This window comes from Anastrepha obliqua, chromosome 6 (assembly GCF_027943255.1).
Source record: "Anastrepha obliqua isolate idAnaObli1 chromosome 6, idAnaObli1_1.0, whole genome shotgun sequence".
NCBI lineage: Eukaryota > Metazoa > Arthropoda > Insecta > Diptera > Tephritidae > Anastrepha > Anastrepha obliqua.
Window position 1 is genome coordinate 11,365,629 of NC_072897.1, and position 21,737 is coordinate 11,387,365.

Genomic DNA, 21,737 nt, shown 5'->3' on the forward strand with positions numbered 1-21,737 from the left:
GTACTTAATCAAAACAGAATTGATATTTGTTTAGTATCAATTCGACCACCCAAATGTACTCTACATTCAACGGATTCAATATGTATTGGTCAAATCATCCTCTAAACAACGCAAGAGGAGGTAGCGCAATTATTATTAAGAATTCAATTGAACATTTCGAAGAAAAAAAAAACAACTCCACTGTGGTTCAAGCCACAACAGTTGGAATCAAGTTTTGGAATTACCAACTATCGGTAACAGCAGGATATAGCCCGTCGAGACTTAACATAAAGTCTACAGAATATACACAACTTTTAAAGAAACATAAAGGAAGATTCGTTATAGGCGGCTATTTCAATGCAAAGCACATTAACTGTGGATCTCGCCTAACGACAACTAAAGGTCGCGAACTGTGGAAAGGAGCACAACAATTTGGTTGTGAAATATTCTCAACTGGCAATACAACATACTGGCCAACAGACATTAATAAGACTCCAGATTTGATTGATTTTTTCGTAACCAAACAACTACCATACAACATCATAACTCTTGAGGATGGTTTAGATCTTAATTCAGATCATTCACCTATATTCATGATTTTTGATGGTGAAACAAAAATCAATGAAAGTAACCTGCCCCTTTCAAATAAATATACAGATTGGCAATACTTCAAGACTAAACTAGACACATATGTAAACACGACGAATGAAATCGATAATGTTAACAAAATTGAGAAAGAAACAATAAAGCTGTCAGCACAAATACAAAAAGCTGCTTGATTAAGTACACCTGTAAGAGTCCAAAAAATTAACCGCCAAAGATATCCTTCGAATAAAATTGAACTCGTAAAGGAAAAAAGAAAAATCAGAAAAAAGTGGCAGCCGATTAGGTCTCCATCACTTAAAACACAATTAAACAACCTAACCAAAACAGTGAAATATGCCATACAAGAAAATAAAAACATAAATATAAAGCTACAAAACCTAAGTGCAGATAAAACCTCTGATTACTCTCGGACTATGGCACATATGAAAATACCAATTCAACATAATCCCCCAATTAAACAGCCAAATAGCAACCAAAATTTTTAAGCCATTTGAAACGATAAATAACACTTTGCTTCCCTATACTGTGCAAGAATCTGTTGAAATTACAAGTTTTACCACAGATGAGGTAACAAATGAAATCTCCAAACTAAAACAAAAGAAAAGTCCAGGATTTGACTTAATCACAGCCGAAGTGCTAAAGAACTTATCTCACAGAGCGCTTATCAAACTCACTTTAATAATGAATGCCTGCATTGAATTTAAATACATACCAATGCATTGGAAAACTTCTGAAATTAAAATAATCCCAAAGCCAGGGAAAAATCCCAACGAAGTCACATCTTACCGCCCAATAGCATTACTCGCAGTCATCGGAAAGCTATTTGAAAAACTATCTTCCAAACGATTAAAGAATATAATTCCTAATAAACAATTAATACCATCTCACCAATTTGGATTTCGAGAAAAACATTCAACGCTAGATCAGATACGTCGTATAGTGGCCATAGAAAACAATCAAATGTGTTCAGCAATATTCCTTGATGTCGCACAGGCGTTTGATAAAGTCTGGCACGAAGGTCTAATCCGTAAGCTCAGAGCGATACTCCCATATCAATATACTGAGCTATTGGAATCATATCTCACATACAGATATTTTAGAGTGAAACAAAGACAAACATACTCAAACTAAAAAAAATTGAAGCTGGTGTACCACAAGGCAGCATTCTTGGGCCAGTACTGTATTTGCTCTATACTGCAGATCTACCTGTTTCAAATACAAGTAAGATAGCCACTTTTGCTGATGGCACGTGTATCTTAGGCCATTAAAATAACGCAAATGAATCAACTAAAATCAACTGAAAACTGAAGAATCAAACTAAATGAAAGCAAGTCTGTTCACGTAGACTTTACAAACAAGAAAATAGCCTATAACCCAGTGAAAATATCATCTGTTCTCTGTTCCATATAGTAATACAGCAAAATACTTGGGTATGAGTTTGGATGCAAAATGAAAGCAACTGAAATCAACTTAAAAATTAAAAAAATGAAATGGTTAATTGGCAGAAAGACTGCACTGTCAATACAGAACAAATTATTAATATACAACCAAGTAGTTAGGCCGGAATGGACATACGGCATTCAATTATGGGGATGTACCACTAAATCAAACATTGAAGCTGTACAACGCCTGCAGAATAAGATTCTCAGAGACATGGTCAACGCACCTTGGTATGTGCGAAATCACGACCTGCACACCTGACCTGCACACCTGACCTGCACCCTGATCTGTCGGTGAAAAAAGTCGCTGATATACCTGTAATCCCAATTCTTGCAAATAAGTATGAAACCAGGCTGAAAAGAGCACACAAACCCCGAGGCCACAGAGCTTACCAAAACAGTCTGCACAAGAAGACTTCGAAGAACTAAGCCACGAGATTTAGTCGCCAACAGTGTATAGTTATTTGTAAAATATTTATAATTCTTTTTAAATTTCAATGTTAAGGATAGATTAATGTTACTTGTTAGCTTAAGCTAGGCGTAATACCATGAAATGTATACAAATTTTATAACGTTTCAGTAAAAAAAAAAATTATAATTATTGTCACTTGATAAAGTCGGTCCGAAATACCTTAATAAAATATGACATTTTAACGTCAGGTGGAAGCTAGTTAAGAAAAGATTTCACAAATAATAAATAAAAAGATAAGATAAAGATAAACGTATGTATTTTAAGAATAACAAAGGTAAACATGGGTATTTTAAGAATAACAAGTGATAAACATGTTTTTCCTAAACAGCAAACAAAGAAACCAATATAGTTACAAGTCGTGTACCTAAAATAGTAAGATGAGGTATAAGTATAAATACGTATGTCAAATATGTTGGCAGTCATGCTGAAAACAGTGAACACCTAACGCAATCCCGACTCAGCTGTTCCGATCAAACTAATGAGAACCCCATGTAAATGAAAAGTCCCTTCCTTCCGTATCGTAGTACCGTAGATTTTATTTCACAATTGTTAAAAAAATCCCGTAATACCGACTCAGCTGATTGCTCTCTCACCACACAGTGTTGCCAAGCAGTACGTTTCGAAATTATTTACAAAGTAAACCTAGAAAAATGATAATTTTTGTTAAAATAGCTTAAAAATACTGTTGAATAATGTTAATCATAGATAAATGAACTATTTGCTTTGTTGGTTTTTGGCTTTGGTTTATTAAACAATGAAAAATTTTAGCTGATAACGCGGATGTGTGAAAAAGTGTGTAAGCAAAAATATCAATGGCAACATTGGGTAGATACAACCAAACACATACACACACAAACCGATGTATTGTGTAAATATGTAATAAAAAGAACGCAGTTGTTCTCGGGGGTGAGTTTTTGCGCACAGTAAGAGACTGCGTGCGGTGTTCACTGTTTTCAGCATCAGTCCAGTATTAACATAGTGTTAAGAGCTACCCTAAAATTAATTTTTTATATTTTTTCAAAGTGAAGCAAGTCCTTAACTATCTTCCAAGTCTTAAACTAGCGATCCTGCCAGGAGTATAATATACATGGAGCATCAATGGAGGAGCAAAAAATAGTCATCCTTTTCGCAGCAAGGACATATGTACATACATTATCCTTCATGAAAAAGCACAAAATCTTATGTAAAAAAATAAAGGCTGTAAGGAAAAGAAGTGAAAATACAGTGAACAAATAAATCAAAAATTTAGTGATAGAAAAACTATTCGTGTTTCTTCCATTAAAAAAAACTTTATCATGTTGGTCGGCAAGGAGACCAAGCAGGGGTGAGTCTTAAGTGGTGGTCTGAGCCTCATATCATAGGGACCCACCCAACACGAACTAAGAGGGAAGCTCCATATAGGGATTGGCTAGTCATCCAACCTGCTTTACAGCGTGTTTAGTGGAAATCCAATCACCATGCGAAGATTACCGTACCGACGAAGATCCCTCTGTTCTTCCCAAACCCCCGTTGTCCCATTATTTCCTCTCCTTGCCCACCCCCTAATCCAGGGTGTTACGCAACACCGTGCCCATTGGATGGTTTGTAGCCAAGGGGTTCACCAGACCGGCTGTATTTAAACGGCGCCTTCCTAATACCGGGCCGCGTTAGGAAGTAACTGTGGCCTTGCCACGGCATGGGGCGCTGCCGTGGTGGATCGTATGAATTCCCCTGTATATAAATAGACAACTGCGCACCCCTCGTCGGGAAGGTAGTCGTACCAAAAATTGAATTCAAATACAGACTCAAGCGACAAAACTTCCACTGTAACGGGAGCAAGTTACAGTGGTCGCAATGCTACTGCCAAACACACGCATAACGCTCTTCATCGCGGAGGTGCCGTTGTTCACGAAGACTAGGTCCACGAAAGCGTCAAGAGCACAAATACAGCTGAGGAAGAAGCTCTTCTGAGTTCTCCGGCAGGATCCAATAGTGCTACTTCGGATAGCAAGAACAGGCCAAGGATCAAGCTCGATAAGGAGAAACTGAAGGCCAAAGCTCGGTTTAAGGCCGCGGTCAAAGTCTGCGACCGATTTGGCAGCAAGCTCAACTTGACGAAGCAAGAGGAGGAACGATTGGCTTGGACCAGGGAGGAGATAGAAAATGGCCGAGCCTTCTATGCAGCAAACCAAGAACAAAATTGAAGAAGAGCTAGCCATCACGAAGCAGCGTTCTGTGGATAGCGAGGCCTCAGTGCCATCGAAAAAGCCGAAGCATAGGCAGGAGATGGCTAAACCGAAAAACGGATACGAGGAAAGTCCTACGACGTCGAAAGCAGCTGCCGCGGCCAGTGAAATTGCTAAGGAACATCTGATAGTGGCGCTCACTGACCGTAGTGACCAGCTGGGCCGAATGTCGAACGGTGGAAGGTAGTGGAAATAAAGCTAGTGGAAACACTATTTACGAAAATGGATGTAGAGCCGAACGCATCCATGACAGCATTTAACGGAAAAGAGTGATTCAGCGGCGTCAAAATTGTAAAATGTAAGGATGACCCCACGCTCACATGGCTAAAGGAAACAATAAAAGCGCTTCAAGGCCTGTGGGAGGCGGCATCACTTGAAATTGTTAATCGCAGCTGCATTCCCTCAATACCGAAGGCAAAGGTTCTCATTCCGCGAGTGGTAAAACCGGAAAATGCACTGCGGCTGCGACAAACGCAAAACACGGACGTGCCGACAGACGACTGAAAAGTGTGGAGAGTGGCAAAACCAGCAACTGCTAATGGTGGCCAGGACTAAATTATCCAAATCAGCAAGCCGGCAGAGGACCTGCTTTACGCGCGATTCGGGGGGATGGCTTGGGGAGTTGGTAGCGTGCACCTTCGCTTCAAAAAGCGCAACCCGGCAGATGACAACCACATCACGCTCGCTGCGGGGGAGGTGGAAAAGGATCTCGGTATAGAAGAGATCCTGGAAGCCTCCCTCAATATACAGGAAGTGGAGAAGGGTGACTTGAAGGTAGTATCCAACCCCGAGAAGATACTGAGGCCAGATGCTGAAAGTCCTTCAGATAAAGCTCCACAAAAGTAAGAACGCCTCAGCCGAGCTCCTGCTCAACATAGAGGGAGTCGGCTACGATGTGGCTCTAGTCCAGGAACCATGGATAGCATCGGGCAACATAGTCTCCGGTCTAAAGTCACACAACTACAACACAAACATCCCGATTCTAAAAAATAAGGTAAGAACAGGGATAATGGTCAAAAAAAGTATATGTTCTTATATTGATCATAATCTCTCTTCAGACGATCTGACAGTGGTGGCGCTGGAGGGCTGCAAGGATGAGACGTTACTCTTTGGGTCCTTCTATATGCCACATGATGAAGAAGTAAAACGGATAGAACTTCGAAAGCTGGTAGAAACAGCTGCCAGAAAGAAGCACGCTCTGGTGGTAGAAACTAACGGTAACGCACATCACACGGTCTGGGAAGTGCAGACATAAACGACCGAGGTGAGTCACTATTTAACTATATTCTTCAGAGTAGCCTAGAAATAGCTAATAGAGGTGAAAAACCAACATATGTGGGACCAACCTCATAAAATGTACTTGATTTAACACTCTACACAAGCAGGCACGTTATGGCACAGGAATGGGAGGTGTTGAGTAGGCCTCATTCTCTGATCACAGATACATAAGCTTTCCGGTTATATTCCGCTCAAAAAAACAATCTTATATCCTTAAGAAATTTTAAGAATACGCACTGGGACTTGTATAGGGATATACTATCAAAACACCAATGATACCCCGGAAATACAAGTCACACATCGCACTTGAGAAAGGGGTTGAATTGTTTGCAACTACTCTTGGCAAAGCCTTTAAAAGAACCTGTCCTCCAACACGTAATAGACGCAAGGTGAAACCTCCTTGGTGGAACAGGGAATTAGGAGTACAAAGGCGTAGAGTACATGAATTCTATAGGTTAGCCAAAGTTGCTGACAATGAGTTTTATTGGAAAGAGTATAAGGATCTACTAAAAGTATACAAGAAGAAGATACGTAAAGCTAAGAGAGAATCTTGGAAGAACTTCTGTAGCAGTATAGAAGACACTAACGATGTGGCTAGACTTAGGAAACTGTTATCTAAGAATCCGTCTATGCCAAGAACAACACGAAAAATTAACGGCGAGTGGGCTGACAGTTGTGAGGACTCTCTAGAAGACCTAGTCAGCACACATTTTCCAGGGTGTGCGGACACTGCATATCTCGATCCCAGAGGAGATATTGTGCACGAAATCCCAACGAACGTAATTACAACCAACAAAATAGAATGGGCTATACAAAGTTTCGACCCATATAAATCGCCAGGACTGGATGGAATCTTCCCAGCCATGCTCCAAAAGGTAAGTCATCTTGTGGTACCATGGTTAAGAACGATATTCAGGGGATGCCTGAGGTTCAACTACGTTCCCGTACTGTGGAGAGAAGCGAGAGTTGTGTTTATTCCAAAAGCGAGAAAAAGCAACTCTCTATACTCAAAGGAATACAGGCCCATAAGTCTGACCTCATTACTCCTGAAAACGTTAGAGAAGATTCTAGACACATACATTAGAGGTACAATTGCGCCGGACGAATTATCCAAGGCGCAGCATGCTTACACTAAAGGCAGATCTACTGAAACTGCACTTCACTCACTTGTGCTAAACATAGAAAAGGCGTTAGAATATAAGGAATATGCTCTAGGAGTATTTCTAGATACATCAGGGGCCTATAACAAGCGGTTTATCTATGGATAAGGCAGCTATTAGCTAGCAGAAAGATAAGAGCGGAGGGGAACGATGCGAGCGTCACCAAATACGCATGCAGAGGTACTCCGCAAAGTGTGGTACTATCGCCGCTATTATGGTTACTTGTAGCAAATGAACTGCTTAAGAAACTTGACGGAGGGGCACCAAAACGAGTGGCATATGCCGATGACATAGCTATAGTAGTTACGGGAAAGTACCTGGACACCATCAGTAATGTGATGAACAACACTCTTAAATTGATACACCAATGGGCATCTCACGCAGGGCTATTGATAAACGCGGGAAAAACGGACATGGTACTTTTTACCAGGAAGTACAAAGTTCCGGCGTGGAACCTTCCGAAGCTAGGCAACAACGAACTACTTCTCAAAGATTATGCGAGGTACCTCGGAGTAATACTGGACAGTAAATTGATGTGGAAGCACAATGTTGAGGAAAGGATGAAAAAGGCCAGTAATGCGTTGTACGCATGTAAAAGAATGCTGAGCGTTACTTGGGGTCTATCACCCTCTCTGATGCATTGGTGCAACACAGCAGTAGTTAGACCGATATTGCTGCATGGAGCCTTAATATGGTGGACTGCAACAAGAAAACAGACATATGTGCTTAATGCCACTGGAAAGGATTCAACGACTCGGTGCTCTGTGCATAACAAAAGCATGAAAAGCACTCCAACGGCGGCGCTGGAAATGCTACTCAGCATGCCACCTATTAATCTTATGGCGGAAAATCTGGCGGCGAAATCCGCGAGGAGATTAGTGTCTGCGGGAGTATTCACCTGTAGAAACTCCGGACACAGCTCCGTAGGAAAGTGGAGTTCAGGTTGCACGGACTACACGGACTCCGTACTTTAATAGGGAGAGAAGGTTTCGTACTACAATTGGAAAGGAGGGATTGCACAAAGGCATGAAGCCTGGCCACATAACTCTTCACACCTATACAGATGGCTCTGAAGCTCTAGACGGAGTGGGAGCGGGTATTTACTGCTCAAAACTAGGGATAAGGCAGCCTATCAAGCTGCCAGACCACAGCAGTATTTTCCAAGCGGAAGTTTTTGCTGTGGGGAAAGCCGCGGAGATAGCCTACACTAGAACAAGAAAGAACTCAACAAATAATATACAGTTATGTGAAAAATAATAAGGACAGTTGTATTCACCGTTTTTTGTGTTTACGAATTCATGTAAAATGAAAGAATTTGTGCTGAAAGAGAGTTGTATAGCAAAGCTTGTAAACGACATTGAGAAATCCTGTTACAATTTGTGTGTCTTTTTCTTTCGTTTAGATAGCAAATTATAAAAATAATAAGGACAGTTTTTCGTTTTAGAAAAAATGCAATACTAAAAATTAGAGAGACTTGTTTTTTTAAGTAAGTGCGTAAAACAAATTCACAGCTTCAAATTAATTGCTAAATAAATTGCAATTTTGTAACTTTTTAGGAAAATATGGGTAGAAATACGCACTGCGACCACGCTACTAGAAATAATATTAAAAATTTAAGTAAAAGCGGAAATTCGTTCAGAAAAATTGCACAAATGCTCGGTATTTCAAAAACGATGGTCGAAAATGCTATTAAATGGATTCCCAAGGATGAAACCCGTGGTAGAAAACCAAAAATTACACTTACTATGAAGAGAAGTATTATTCGATGCGTAAAAAAAGATCCATTTATCACATCTCAACGAATAAAAACTGATTTAAACATTAACGTTGACACATCAACGATTCGAAAAACACTCATCGGTGAGGAATTGAGAGCCCATAGTGCGAGAAAAGTGCCATTGTTATTCAAAAAGAACATAAAACAAAGATTACAATTTGCCAAAAATCATATCAATTGGCCTTAAGAAAAATGGCGTAACATTCTGTGGTCCGATGAAACAAAAGTAAACTTGTTTTCTTCTGATAGAGGTGTCCACAATGTAAGAAGGCCTATCCATCAAGAATTCAATCCAAAATATACTTTAAAGACGGTCAAACACGGTGGTGGTAGCATCATGGTATGGGGGTCATTCTCTTATTATGGTGTGGGTCCTCTATATCGCATTCATAACATAATGAAATCGGCTGATTACATTGAAATTTTGAAAAATACAATGCTGCCGTATGCCAAAGAAAATATGCCACTCATATGGGTCTTCCAGCAGGATAATGACCCAAAACATACGGCAAAGTCCACAAAGAAGTGGTTCCAGGACAACAAAATCAATGTTTTAGAATGGCCAGCACAATCCCCTGATTTGAACCCCATAGAAAATTTGTGGAACGAAGTTAAGAGGGCAATCAGGGTTGAGTGTCCATCAAGTTGCGACCAGCTTTGGAATCTTATTCAGGATGCGTGGAACGCAATACCGGTACATGTTTGTCAAAATTTGGTCGACTCAATGCCTAGAAGATGTGCTGCTGTTCTGGATAACAAAGGATCCGCAACAAAGTACTAATATGGCACTAAGGCTTTATGCAACAATATTCAGTTAAAATATCTATTTAGTTTTACTTAAGTTATTTATAGCTTTAAGATTTCATGAAGGGTCCTTATTTTTTTTCACACATTGTTCGGAGCCGCGGATGGTCTGCCCTAATGCACCTGCAAATGAACATTAGCAGACAAGCACATATGTACGTACATACAGATTTGTTCGGAGTCGCGGATGACCTACCCTAATGCACCTGCAAATAAACATCAGCATACACGCACATATGTACGTACATACAGATGTGTGCACATACATATTTTTCTTATGTATCACTATGTTGTGCCGGTACATAGAAATTTATGTAATTATCATGTTTTTTATTTCTGTTATTCCTTGGAATCCGTTCTTCGTTGTTATGCATAAATATGTCACACAGCAAGTAAGTTAGGCAGTCTTGTACAAACAGTGGAGAATAAATAGTCGAACAAAAAAGGCAAAGCAATCGTTTTTCTTTTAAAATAACGCTACTAAAAAGGCTTAGCTAGCTCTAACATTGGTGACCCCGACGTGTTAATATAACGCGATTTTCCGGTATTTTTCAATTCGTTATTAAAAACGTACAGTTGTGCCTGCCGCGCACTGATATAATTTCGACTCCCGTTTGCCAACGTCTAAACCTTTGTCATGCAAGGGGAAGATATAGATCGAGCAGCCTTTCTAAGACTGAAAACCAAGGCTATTTTCAACAGATTGGAGCGCTTAATCAAAGAGTTGGACTCAGACAAGCTGCACAGTATGGACGAGTACAGTATTTCGGCAACGCTAGAATCTCTGGTCGAATTGAAATCCAACTTTTCTGCCGCGCATACAAGCTTAGAGGAATTAGATTTTGACTCCATAGCCAGCGATTTGCCAAGCCACTTCGATGCTGCTCTAATCAACCTTAGGGCTAGCTTGCAACGCGAGATAGGTAAACGTAGTACCTCTCAACATTGCTCCACGTTCAGGATGAACTCCAGTGAAGCCCAATCAATCGTCGTCAACGCCAATAGTTCACGTCTACCTTTACTAACGCTGCCTAAATTTTGTGGGGCCTACACTGAGTGGACAAATTTCTATTCGATGTTCACGTCAATTATCGACAAGGACAGCGACCTCACAAACATCGACAAACTACAACATTTGTGTTCCTGTTTGAGTGGCGCTGCCCTCGACACCGTGCGCTCACTGGAAATAAGCAATGATAATTATAAATCTGCTTTAGAACTTTTGCAGAAGCGTTTCGATAACAAACGTCTTATATTTCAGGCACACGTCAGGGAGATATTTGGGCTGAGCAAGGTGGATTCAAACGTAGGCATGCTCCGAAAGCTGACAGACAAGGTCACTTCACACATTCGTGCATTACAGTCGCTCGCATCTAACGAGAAAATTGCAGACTGCATCATCGTACAAATGATTCTCCAGAAACTTGACAAAACGACGCAGGCCAAATGGGAGGAAACCTCTTCGATCAGCGAGCTGCCATCCTGGGATCAATTGACTGCATTCTTGGAAAGGCGCTGCCGAATGCTTGAGAATGTTGAGCATGCTGTTCAAGCACAGACCGGTCAGGCGTTAAGGCATAGCAAAAACGACAGTATTAGTCAAAGAAAAACGTTTGTCGCCTCCAAAGGCTCAACACGTGTTTGTGTATTTTGTGTATCACCCGAGCATGCAATTTATAGTTGTCAACTTTTCGCAAATTTAGATCCGAACTCGCGCCTAGGGGAAGTTAAGTAGCGTGCACTTTGTCTTAACTGCCTCAAGGCTGGCCATCAAATGCGGGACTGCAAATCCGGATCGTGCCGCACCTGCCAGTCGAAACACCACACGCTCCTGCATTTTAACCGCTCAACTGCTTCGTTAACCGATAGTCAAGCCGATGCTTCATCGGTGGCCACAATTCGATCCAGTGCTATGACTGCATCGATATCTGCTTCGCTTAATGCCCCCGTGTCTCCTTCTGATGCTGTGCTCCTAGCTACTGCCGTCATTCTTGTAAAAAATCGCGCTGGAATCTTCGTGTCCTGTCGCGCTCTTTTAGATTCTGGTTCCCAGTTGCACTTCGTCACAACTCGCTTCGCAAATCAACTTCAGCTATTCAAAACAAAAGCTTCTGCTACAGTCTCTGGAATTGGAGATGCCAACTTCCCAACGGAAGGTTACTCACTCGATCTCGTACTTAAGTCGCGGATTTCAGATTTTTCAACAAGCATCACTGCCCTTGTTGTGAAAACCATCACCGACAATCAGCCTGGCTGCTCCGTGACCACCAACGAGTGGAATGTTCCGTCGAATATACCACTAGCCGATCCTGGGTTCAACTTACTACAGCGTATTGATCTGCTCATCGGAGCAGGACTGTTCTTCGATCTACTTTGTGTGGGTCAGATACGCTTAGGATCTGGTTTACCACTACTTCAGAAAACTCGTCTCGGATGGGTGCTATCTGGAGGTGGGCAACAAACTCCAAACCTGTCATCATTCGTCGTGAGGCAGAAATCCTCCAGTGGTCTCATTCCCAGCACTCGACTGGATTATTTAGTACGTCGGTTTTGGGAGATCGAGCACATTTTCGATTGCCATCAGGTGAATACTCTGTTCGTCTGCCCATAAAACGCAGCATGGATGCCCTAGGAGACTCCTATTTACAAACTCGTCAACGCTTTCAAGGTCTGGAACGAAAATTCGCCCGTAACCCTGATCTAAAGGCAGAATACAGTAAGTTTATTAAGGAATATCTGGACCTCAACCACATGTCGCTGGTTTCCAACGAGGTTGTACAACAATGCAAGTACTTCCTGCCACATCATTGCGTTATCAAGGATGACAGTAGTACAACAAAATTGAAGGTGGTTTTTGATGGATCTGCAACCACTACCCCAGGTTTTTCGTTAAATGACCTGCTCATGGCAGGCCCAACTATTCAACCGAAGCTTTTTACTATTTCTCATTAGATTTCGTACTTTTCCTATAGCACTTACTGCAGACATCTGTAAGATGTATAGGTGTGTTCGCGTCACTCCACCGGACAACAAGCTCCAATGTGTTTTGTGGCGAGAATCTCCACAAGAAGACTTTCGCATCTATAAGCTCGACACGGTGACGTATGGAACTAAGCCTGCAGCGTTTCTAGCCATCCGAGCCATGCACCAACTCGCAGCAGACGAATCCGCGACTTATCCCATTGGAGCAGAAGCGGTACTTCGGGACTTCTATGTAGATGACCTGATAACTGGGGGCGATTCAATGGCAGAAGTACTCAACATTAAACTGCAAACAACTAGCCTTCTTACCCGAGGAAGCTTCAAGTTACGCAAATGGTGCTCTAATAGTCCTGATATCCTTCGTGATATTCCTGACGTAGACAAGGAAAAGTTTCTTAAGTTTGACGATGGCAGTGACATCACCAAAGCACTGGGGCTTGTCTGGGACCCGCACAAGGACAAATTGCTATTTTTATTTGTACCACAAAGAGAATTCGGAAAAAACTCCAAACGCTCTGATTTGTCTACACTAGCTCGATGTTACGATCCCCTTGGACTAATGGGGCCCACGCTGACCAAGGCGAAGATTCTGCTGCAACGAATGTGGAGAGATAAGCTCGAGTGGGATGAGAGTCTGCCACAATCGTTAGACACTGCTTGGTCTGCTTTTTGCACTGGATTTGCAGACATGCAGTATCTATCATTTCCTCGTTACGTTTTTCAGTCTGAAGCTATTAGAGAAATCCATGCATTTTGCGATGCAAGCCTTGAAGCTTATGGGACTTGTGTTTACACGCGATCAACCAAGGACAAAAACATACAAGTTCACCTATTATGTTCAAAGGCCCGTGTCTCTCCACTAAAGACCGTCACCATACCCAAGCTGGAACTCTGTGCAGCAACATTGCTCGCACAGCTAATGGGTGAGTTTACAAAAATGAAACTTTTTAATTGTTCATTTCATTGTTGGTCAGATTCCTCCACTGTCCTTTCGTGGCTGCGAGAAGAACCGTCAAGGTTTAACGTTTTTGTTGCCAATCGGGTTTCCACCATACATCAACTGACAGAGGGCATGCAATGGCACTATGTTCCTACAGCAATGAACCCGGCTGACATTTTATCGAAAGGAGCTACACCCCGGGAACTTCTAGGATCGAAACTTTGGATGCACGGCCCACCCTTTTTGCTAGAAGCGGAGGACAACTGGCCACGCATGTGCTCACCACAACCAAAACTTCCCGAAATTCGACAAAGGGTTTTGCTTTCTGCAAATAATCATATAGACATTTCCCTTTCATTCAAATACATTAACTCATTCGGAACAATGCAGCGAATTTTTGGGTATGTCAGCAAATTTATTAACATCAAAAAATCGCCAAGGTCATCGCAACTTAAGGCTGAAGACATTCATCAGGGAACTCAACTTCTTATTCGCATAGTACAAAGAGCGCAATTGTGGCCGGAGTACACTGTATTGCAAGCCAATAAATGCGTCCCTAGTTCGAGCAGCATTGCTTCGTTATCGCCATTCCTTGGTGACTTCGGAATTATTAGAGTCGGTGGACGATTAAAAAATTCGATGCTTAGCTTTTCATCGCGCCATCCATGCATTCTACCGAAGGATCATCCACTGACATACGCAATAATCACCTATTTTCATCGTAAGCATCACCATGCAGGTCCTCAAGCCTTACTCGCCTTTATTCGTATGCAGTTTTGGCCAATAGGTGGCAGGAAAACAACAGCTCGCGTTCTACAAAAATGCATTATCTGCCTCAAATCAAGACCGAGACTCGTCGAGCACATAATGGCTGATCTGCCCAAGGAACGCATTCAGGCTTCGCGGCCCTTCATAGTCACCGGTGTGGATTACTGCGGCCCGTTTTATTACAAGCCCGAAGTGCGCAACAAATCGCCACAAAAATGTTATGTTAGCGTGTTCATATGCTTCGCTACAAAGGCTGTTTGGATGGAGTTGGTAAGAGACCTTTCAACGGGTGCATTTATTGACGCATTAAAAAGATTCATCGCCACGCGTGGAATACCAAAATGTATCTGGTCTGACAATGCAACGAATTTTGTAGGCGCTAAGAACGAGCTTAAGGAACTACGAGACTTAGTTCTCAGTGAAAAACACCGCGGCAAACTTCACAACTTTTGCCTCAGTAATGGGTTCGATTGGCGCTTCATTCCCCCTCGCTCCCCGCACTTTGGCGGTTTGTGGGAAGCAGCCGTAAAGACAGCCAAGCAACACTTCTATCGTTCCGCTAGCTCATCAATTCTTGGGTTTGATGAATTGCGTACATTGGTATGTGAAATCTGTGCTGGTATTAATTCGCGTCCTCTAACCCCTCTTTCAGAAAATCCAGAGGATTTGGATGTCCTAACACCAGGGCATTTTTTGATTGGTGGTCCTCTGAGAGCTCTTCCTGAACCGGATCTCACGGCGCTAAATTACTCGCGACTTGATCGATGGCAACGTGTAACATATATACAACAAGTATTTTGGAGGCGGTGGACTCAAGAGTATCTAACTCTTCTCCAGCAACGCCCAAAATGGCTTACGCCTCAAGCCAATATTCAAGTCAATGATGTCGTGTGCATAAAGGAAGAAAATTCACCGCCCTTGAAGTGGCCTCTAGCACGAGTAATTGAAGTTATCCCTGGAGCAGATGGTGTCGTACGAGTGGCACTTTTGCGAACATCTAGTGGCATAAAGCGTCGAGCCGTAAACAAACTGTGTGTTCTCCCGGTAAAGTATTCTGTTGAAAGCCGTGACCTTTCAACGGGGGGGGAGGCTGTTCGGAGCCGCGGATGATCTGCCCTAATGCACCTGCAAATGAACATTAGCAGACAAGCACATATGTACGTACATACAGATTTGTTCGGAGTCGCGGATGACCTACCCTAATGCACCTGCAAATAAACATCAGCATACACGCACATATGTACGTACATACAGATGTGTGCACATACATATTTTTCTTATGTATCACTATGTTGTGCCGGTACATAGAAATTTATGTAATTATCATGTTTTTTATTTCTGTTATTCCTTGGAATCCGTTCTTCGTTGTTATGCATAAATATGTCACACAGCAAGTAAGTTAGGCAGTCTTGTACAAACAGTGGAGAATAAATAGTCGAACAAAAAAGGCAAAAGAATCGTTTTTCTTTTAAAATAACGCTACTAAAAAGGCTTAGCTAGCTCTAACACACATTAAACTATATAAAGTCATATAAAATCACAAAAAAAAAAACAAAATATATTATAGAAATAGTAAAAATTTTGTTATTAATCTTTTTTCTACCGTTTAAGAAAAAATAAATCGTTTAAGCAAGAAAGAATCTTCGATTTTTTATTCGGTTGTAAATATAATGTAAGTTTGGGTAGGCACTGTCCCTATTATTTTTCACATAACTGTATACGTGGATAGTCAAGCAGCAATAAGAGCAATAAGCTCATATTGTATTAAGTCCAAAAATGTTCGACGGAGCAGGGAGGCCATAGAAAGGCTAGCCGGAAACAGTAGGCTGCATAGCTACTGGGTACCTGGTCACAAAGGCATTCTGGGGAACGAAATAGTAGATGAGATAGCAAAAAGTGCTGTTAGACTATCTTTTGAGCAAGAGAATGACATACCAAAACCGCTAAACGCAATATACAACGAAATGGACGACCACATGGAAAGGCAAGTGGAAGCTAGGTGGACTAACCTGACCCCATGCAAAACAACAAAAGTCATGTGTAGAACTAACGACAGAAAACTGACTCCATTCGTACTTACACTCTCGCGAAAGGACTGCAGAACTATCATAGGTATGTTGACAGGCCATAATCTATTGGCTGCGCATGCGTACAAGATATGGATTGCTAACACGGACAAATGGAGAACATGCAGAGAGGATGTTGGGGAAACTTTAGAACACCTTCTGTGCGTTTGTCCGGCATTATCAAAAACGCAACTAAGATGCCTAGGAGCCCCACTGTTTGAGTGTCTGGACGACGTCTCAAAGGCGGAGCTCCCAGCCCTACTTAGATTCGCCAAAAGCGCTGACATCTTACATGATGTCTACTTTAGGTATTCATAGAGGTCGGTCTCCATCTGGTATCGCTAGGGACCAAAAGGTGTATGCGTGGCTTATTGCCAACCAGGCTAGCCTAACCTATATTGATCATAATCTTTCTTCAGACGATCTGACAGTAGTGGCGCTGGAGTGCTGCAAGGATGAGACGTTACTCTTTGGGTCCTGCTATATGCTACATGATGAAGAAGTAAAACGGATAGAACTTCGAAAGCTGGTAGAAACAGCTGCCAGAAAGAAGCACGCTCTGGTGGTAGAAACTAACGGTAACGCACATCACACGGTCTGGGGTAGCGCAGACACAAAGGACCGAGGTGAGTCACTATTTAACTATATTCTTCAGAGTAGCCTAGAAGAAGCTAATGGAGGTGAAGAACCAACATACGTTGGACCAACCTCAAAGAATGAACTTGATTTAACACTCTACACAAGCAAGCATGTTACGGTACGTCATTCTGTGATCACAGATACATAAGCTTTCCGGTTATATTCCGCTCAAAAAACAATCTTATATCCTTAAGAAATTTTAAGAATACGCACTGGGACTTGTATAGGGATATACTATCAAAAACACCAATGATACCCCGGAAATACAAGTCACACGTCGCACTTGAGAAGGGGCTTCAATTGTTTGCAACTACTCTCGTTAAAGCCTACAAAATACCCTGACCCACAACACGTAATAGACGCAAGGGGAAGCCTCTTTGGTGGAACAAGAATTCTACATGGGTACATGAATTCTATAGGTTAGCCAAGGTCGCTGACAATGAGTTCTGTTGGAAGGAGTATAAGGATCTACTAAAAGTATATAAGAAAGAAATACGTAGATCCAAGAGAGAATCTTGGAAAGACTTCTGTAGCACTATGAAGACATTAATGAGGTTGCTAGACTTAGGAAACTGCTATCTGAGAATCCGTCTATGCCAAGAACAACACGAAAAATTAACGGCGAGTGGGCTGACAGTTGTGAGGACTCTCTAGGAGACCTAGTCAGCACACATTTTCCAGGGTGTGCGGACACTGCAGATCTCGAACCTAGAAGAGATATTGTGCACGACATCCCGACGAACGTAATTACGACCAACAAGATAGAATGGGCTATACAAAGTTTCGACCCATATAAATCGCCAGAACTGGATGGAATCTTCCCAGCCATGCTCCAAAAGGTAAGTTATCTTGTGGTACCATGGTTAAGAACGATTCAACTACGTTCCTGTATTGTGGAGAGAAGCGAGAGTTGTGTTTATTCCAAAAGCGAGAAAAAGCAACCCTCTATACTCGAAGGAATACAGGCCCATTAGTCTGACCTCATTTCCCCTGAAAACGTTAGAGAAGATTCTAGACACATACATTAGAGGTACAATTGCGCCGGACGAATTATCCAAGGCGCAGCATGCTTACACTAAAGGCAGATCTACTGAAACTGCACTTCACTCACTTGTACTAAACATAGAAAAGGCGTTAGAGTATAAGAAGTATGCTCTAGAAGTATTTCTAGATATATCAGAGGCCTTTAACAACGTGACAAAAGATGCTATTTTAAACAGCATAGAGCCACTTAATGTGCAACCCGCGGTTTATCTATGGATAAGGCAGCTATTAGCTACCAGAAAGATAAGAGCGGAGCGGAACGATGCGAGCATTACCAAATATGCATGCAAAGGTACTCCGCTAGGTGTGGTACTATCGCCGCCACCATGGTTACTTGTAGCAAATGATCTGATCAAGAAACTTGACGGAGGGGCACCAAAACGAGTGGCATATGCCGATGACATAGCTTTAGTAGTTACGGGAAAGTAGATGGACACCATCAGTAATATAATTAACAACACACTTAAAACGGTACACCAAGCGACATCTCGCGCAGGCTAGGTATAAACGCGGAAAAAACGGACACGGTACTTTTCCCCAGGAAGTACAAGGTCCCGGCGTGGAACGTTCCGAAGCTAGGCAACAACGAACTACTTCTCAAAGATTATGCGAGGTACCTCGGAGTAATACTGGACAGTAAATTGATGTGGAAGCACAATGTTGAGGAAAGGATGAAAAAGGCCAGTAATGCGTTGTACGCACGTAAAAGAATGCTGAGTGTTACTTGGGGTCTATCACCCTCTCTGATGCATTGGTGCTACATGGCAGTAGTTAAACCGATATTGCTGCATGGGGCCCTAGTATGGATTCAGCGACTTGCTTCTCAATGCCTAACAGGAGCGATGAAAACCACTCCAACGGCGGCGCTGGAAATGATACTCAGCATGCCACCTATTGATCTTATGGCAGAAAATCTGGCAGCGAAATCCGCGCAGAGATTAGTGGCTGCAGGAGTATTCACCTGTAGAACCTTCGGACACAGCTCAGTAGGAATGTGGAGTTCAGGTTGCACAGACTACATAACTTCGTACTTTAATTGGGAGAGAAGGTTTCGTACAACAATTGAAGAGGAGGGATGTCGCGACAAATAATTAACACATCTTCTGTAGGTACTGTAGGGTTATATTTACAAACACAAGCAAAGTTATATCGGACTGCAACAAAAGTTGGAATTCTCCCCCTGAGGGTCTGCGCACGGGCTGATATCAATAATATAATTCGTTCAGCTAAATCAAATGAATATCTGCATATGAAAATTGTGCCCAAGCAAACACGCATATCCATGTGTACATAAATACTTGCATACAAACATCCATAGACATCTGTACATATATTTGAACTTACGTACATATGAAGCTGCGAACACTTGCTACTGCAAAAATATTACGATATGCTATTCCTGTCGAGAATTTAGAGGACATATTTACATCCATATATTGATGCATATATACATATATACGGAGTCGCGGCCACTCGACTTGACAAAAATTCAAGATTTACATACCAAATATTGGCAAATGATTCAACGCGAAAAGTTCCAATATTGACTATTTTCGAATTGACGAGAAAATTGGCATATGGGCGGCTCGTTTTATGTATGAAAGTACTTTGCTCATAAAAATATGAGCTCGAGCTTATCAATGAATTTATATTTGTTAGTGTTATAGAATGCTAGCGAACGCGACAGTTTTCGTTCTGTCAAATATATTTTGAATGTGGCAGTTTATATTTCGACCTTAAGACGTTTTTACTCTGCTGACTCTCACACACCGCCCTATAACCATGGTGACGGTTCTGTTCAGGAGAATTGAAGAAAAGGGTCAGCTCGGGTGACCTAAGTATCTTCACTTCCACGCTCCAAACTTTGGCCTTTTGGGCCCACTAAAAACCCCGACTGGGATGTCTGCCAGATGACTTCAAACTAAGAGCGGAACTAAAGTTCAAACCTCATTGAAAAATAATCTAAAGGGATAGTGGGAACCTAAAGGTGACAAATATTTATAAAGTGGGTGCTTCAATGACAAAACATAGAGATAATTACTTATTTATTACTAGCTTTAACCCGCGGCCCCGCTCGCGTACGAGTAGTTTTGAGGGATTTAGGATATGTATATAAAAGAATTACAAACAATAATTTCATAGAAAATAATTTTTTATTAATAACCATAATATTACAATACCCGGCATTCGTTGCTATGCCTCGTTGAATAAAATCAAAACAACCAATCAGAAAAATATCAGGCAAAATTATTATTATTAATTTTCTATCTCAAACCGTTTTTGAACTTTGCATTTGGGTCATAGTTGAACAGCTTATGCGGATTATGAAGTCTAGAGTGTGCTATAAAAGGTGGGAAATAGGAGAAACTAATATTTAACCCGCGGCCCCGCTCGCGTAGGAGTAGTTTTGAGGAATTTAGGATATGTATATAAAAGAATTACAAACAATACTTTCTTAGCAAATAATTTTTGATTAATAACCATAATATTACAATACCCGTTGCTATGCCCCGTTGAATAAATTCAAAACAACCAATCAGAAATATATCATATTTATTAATTTTCTATCTCAAACCGTTTTGGAACTTTGCATTTGGGTCATAGTTGAACAGCTTATGCGGATTATGAAGTCTAGAGTGTGCTATGAATAGTGGTAAATAGGAAAAACTAAGATTTTTTAGATTAAATTTAAGCAAATATTCGAATATTAGTGACGAATGAGAGTGGTGGCGCGGCCGGGAGGTTGTGGAAAGGGACTTCCATCATAAAAACATGCCTATAACCTTCATTGGACTTTTCAGCGCCGTTGCGACTAAAAAATTATGGCCGCTACGGCGGCGCCTATGAATGTACAGTGCCAGCTCGCTAATCCGAAGGTGTGTAATCCGAATTATCCAGTAATCCGAATTGAATTTATGACGCATTACGTGCTCTATAGTCCGCATTCGTTGCAAGCTCGCTAAACCGAATTTTTGTTTTTTTATTTTTGAGTCTGTTTTTTTACAAAACCATGAACGGAATTTTAAATCTAACGGGACATTATTGAAATACAGAGCCTTCTATGTATAATATGTAAGTGTGTATTTATCTTGTTGCGAATAGTTTAGTTGTGGTATTAGTCGCGAAAACACCAATTTAAATAACATGGCAAAAAAATGAGCACATAAAACACTGTCATTAGCTGATAAGCTTAAAATAATAGAAGAAGTAAATCGTAGACAATCAAGAAAAGTTTTAGCAAAGAAATTTGGTTAATAGCTTCAACAATTTGCGACATAAAAAGAAATGCTGAAAATATTAAAAGGTAAAAAACCTGTGTAAAAAATGTATGCTTGGTTTGAAGAGAAGCGGTAACGGCATCAAACCATTTCAGCAGAAATTTTACGACAAAATGTATCCGAATCAATCATTTCACGATAGTGACGGATGGTTGCAAAATTTTAAGAAGCGATTTTCTGTGCGAACTTTGAAAATATGCGGCGAATCCTTATCTGCTAGACCTGATCTTGTACCTGATTTTCAAAATAAGCTCTATGACATTATCGAGACTGAAAATCT

General features: G+C 41.3%; 2 protein-coding genes across 2 annotated transcripts; both read left to right on the forward strand.

Annotated features, from left to right (window-relative positions):
• The first annotated feature begins 10,377 nt into the window (after positions 1-10,377).
• On the forward strand, positions 10,378-11,475 carry LOC129250114 (uncharacterized). The gene has a single exon (XM_054889758.1). It carries the CDS (start codon positions 10,378-10,380, stop codon positions 11,473-11,475), a length of 1,098 nt encoding a protein of 365 aa, XP_054745733.1.
• Positions 11,476-12,359: 884 nt separating this feature from the next.
• Positions 12,360-17,283, forward strand: LOC129250115 (uncharacterized). The gene is made up of 4 exons (XM_054889759.1): positions 12,360-12,621; positions 12,713-13,645; positions 13,697-15,049; positions 16,916-17,283. The coding sequence occupies exons 1-4, from the start codon at positions 12,360-12,362 to the stop codon at positions 17,281-17,283; spliced, it is 2,916 nt and encodes a 971-aa protein (XP_054745734.1).
• The last annotated feature ends 4,454 nt before the right edge of the window (positions 17,284-21,737 follow it).

Coding starts and splice junctions, on each gene's coding strand:
- LOC129250114 (XM_054889758.1), top strand. CDS start 10,378: ATGCAAGGGGAAGATATAGATCGAGCAGCCTTTCTAAGACTGAAAACC.
- LOC129250115 (XM_054889759.1), top strand. CDS start 12,360: ATGGATGCCCTAGGAGACTCCTATTTACAAACTCGTCAACGCTTTCAA. Junction 12,622..12,712: donor ATCTGCAACCACTACCCCAG/GTTTTTCGTTAA, acceptor CTTTTCCTATAG/CACTTACTGCAGACATCTGT. Junction 13,646..13,696: donor ATTGCTCGCACAGCTAATGG/GTGAGTTTACAA, acceptor ATTGTTGGTCAG/ATTCCTCCACTGTCCTTTCG.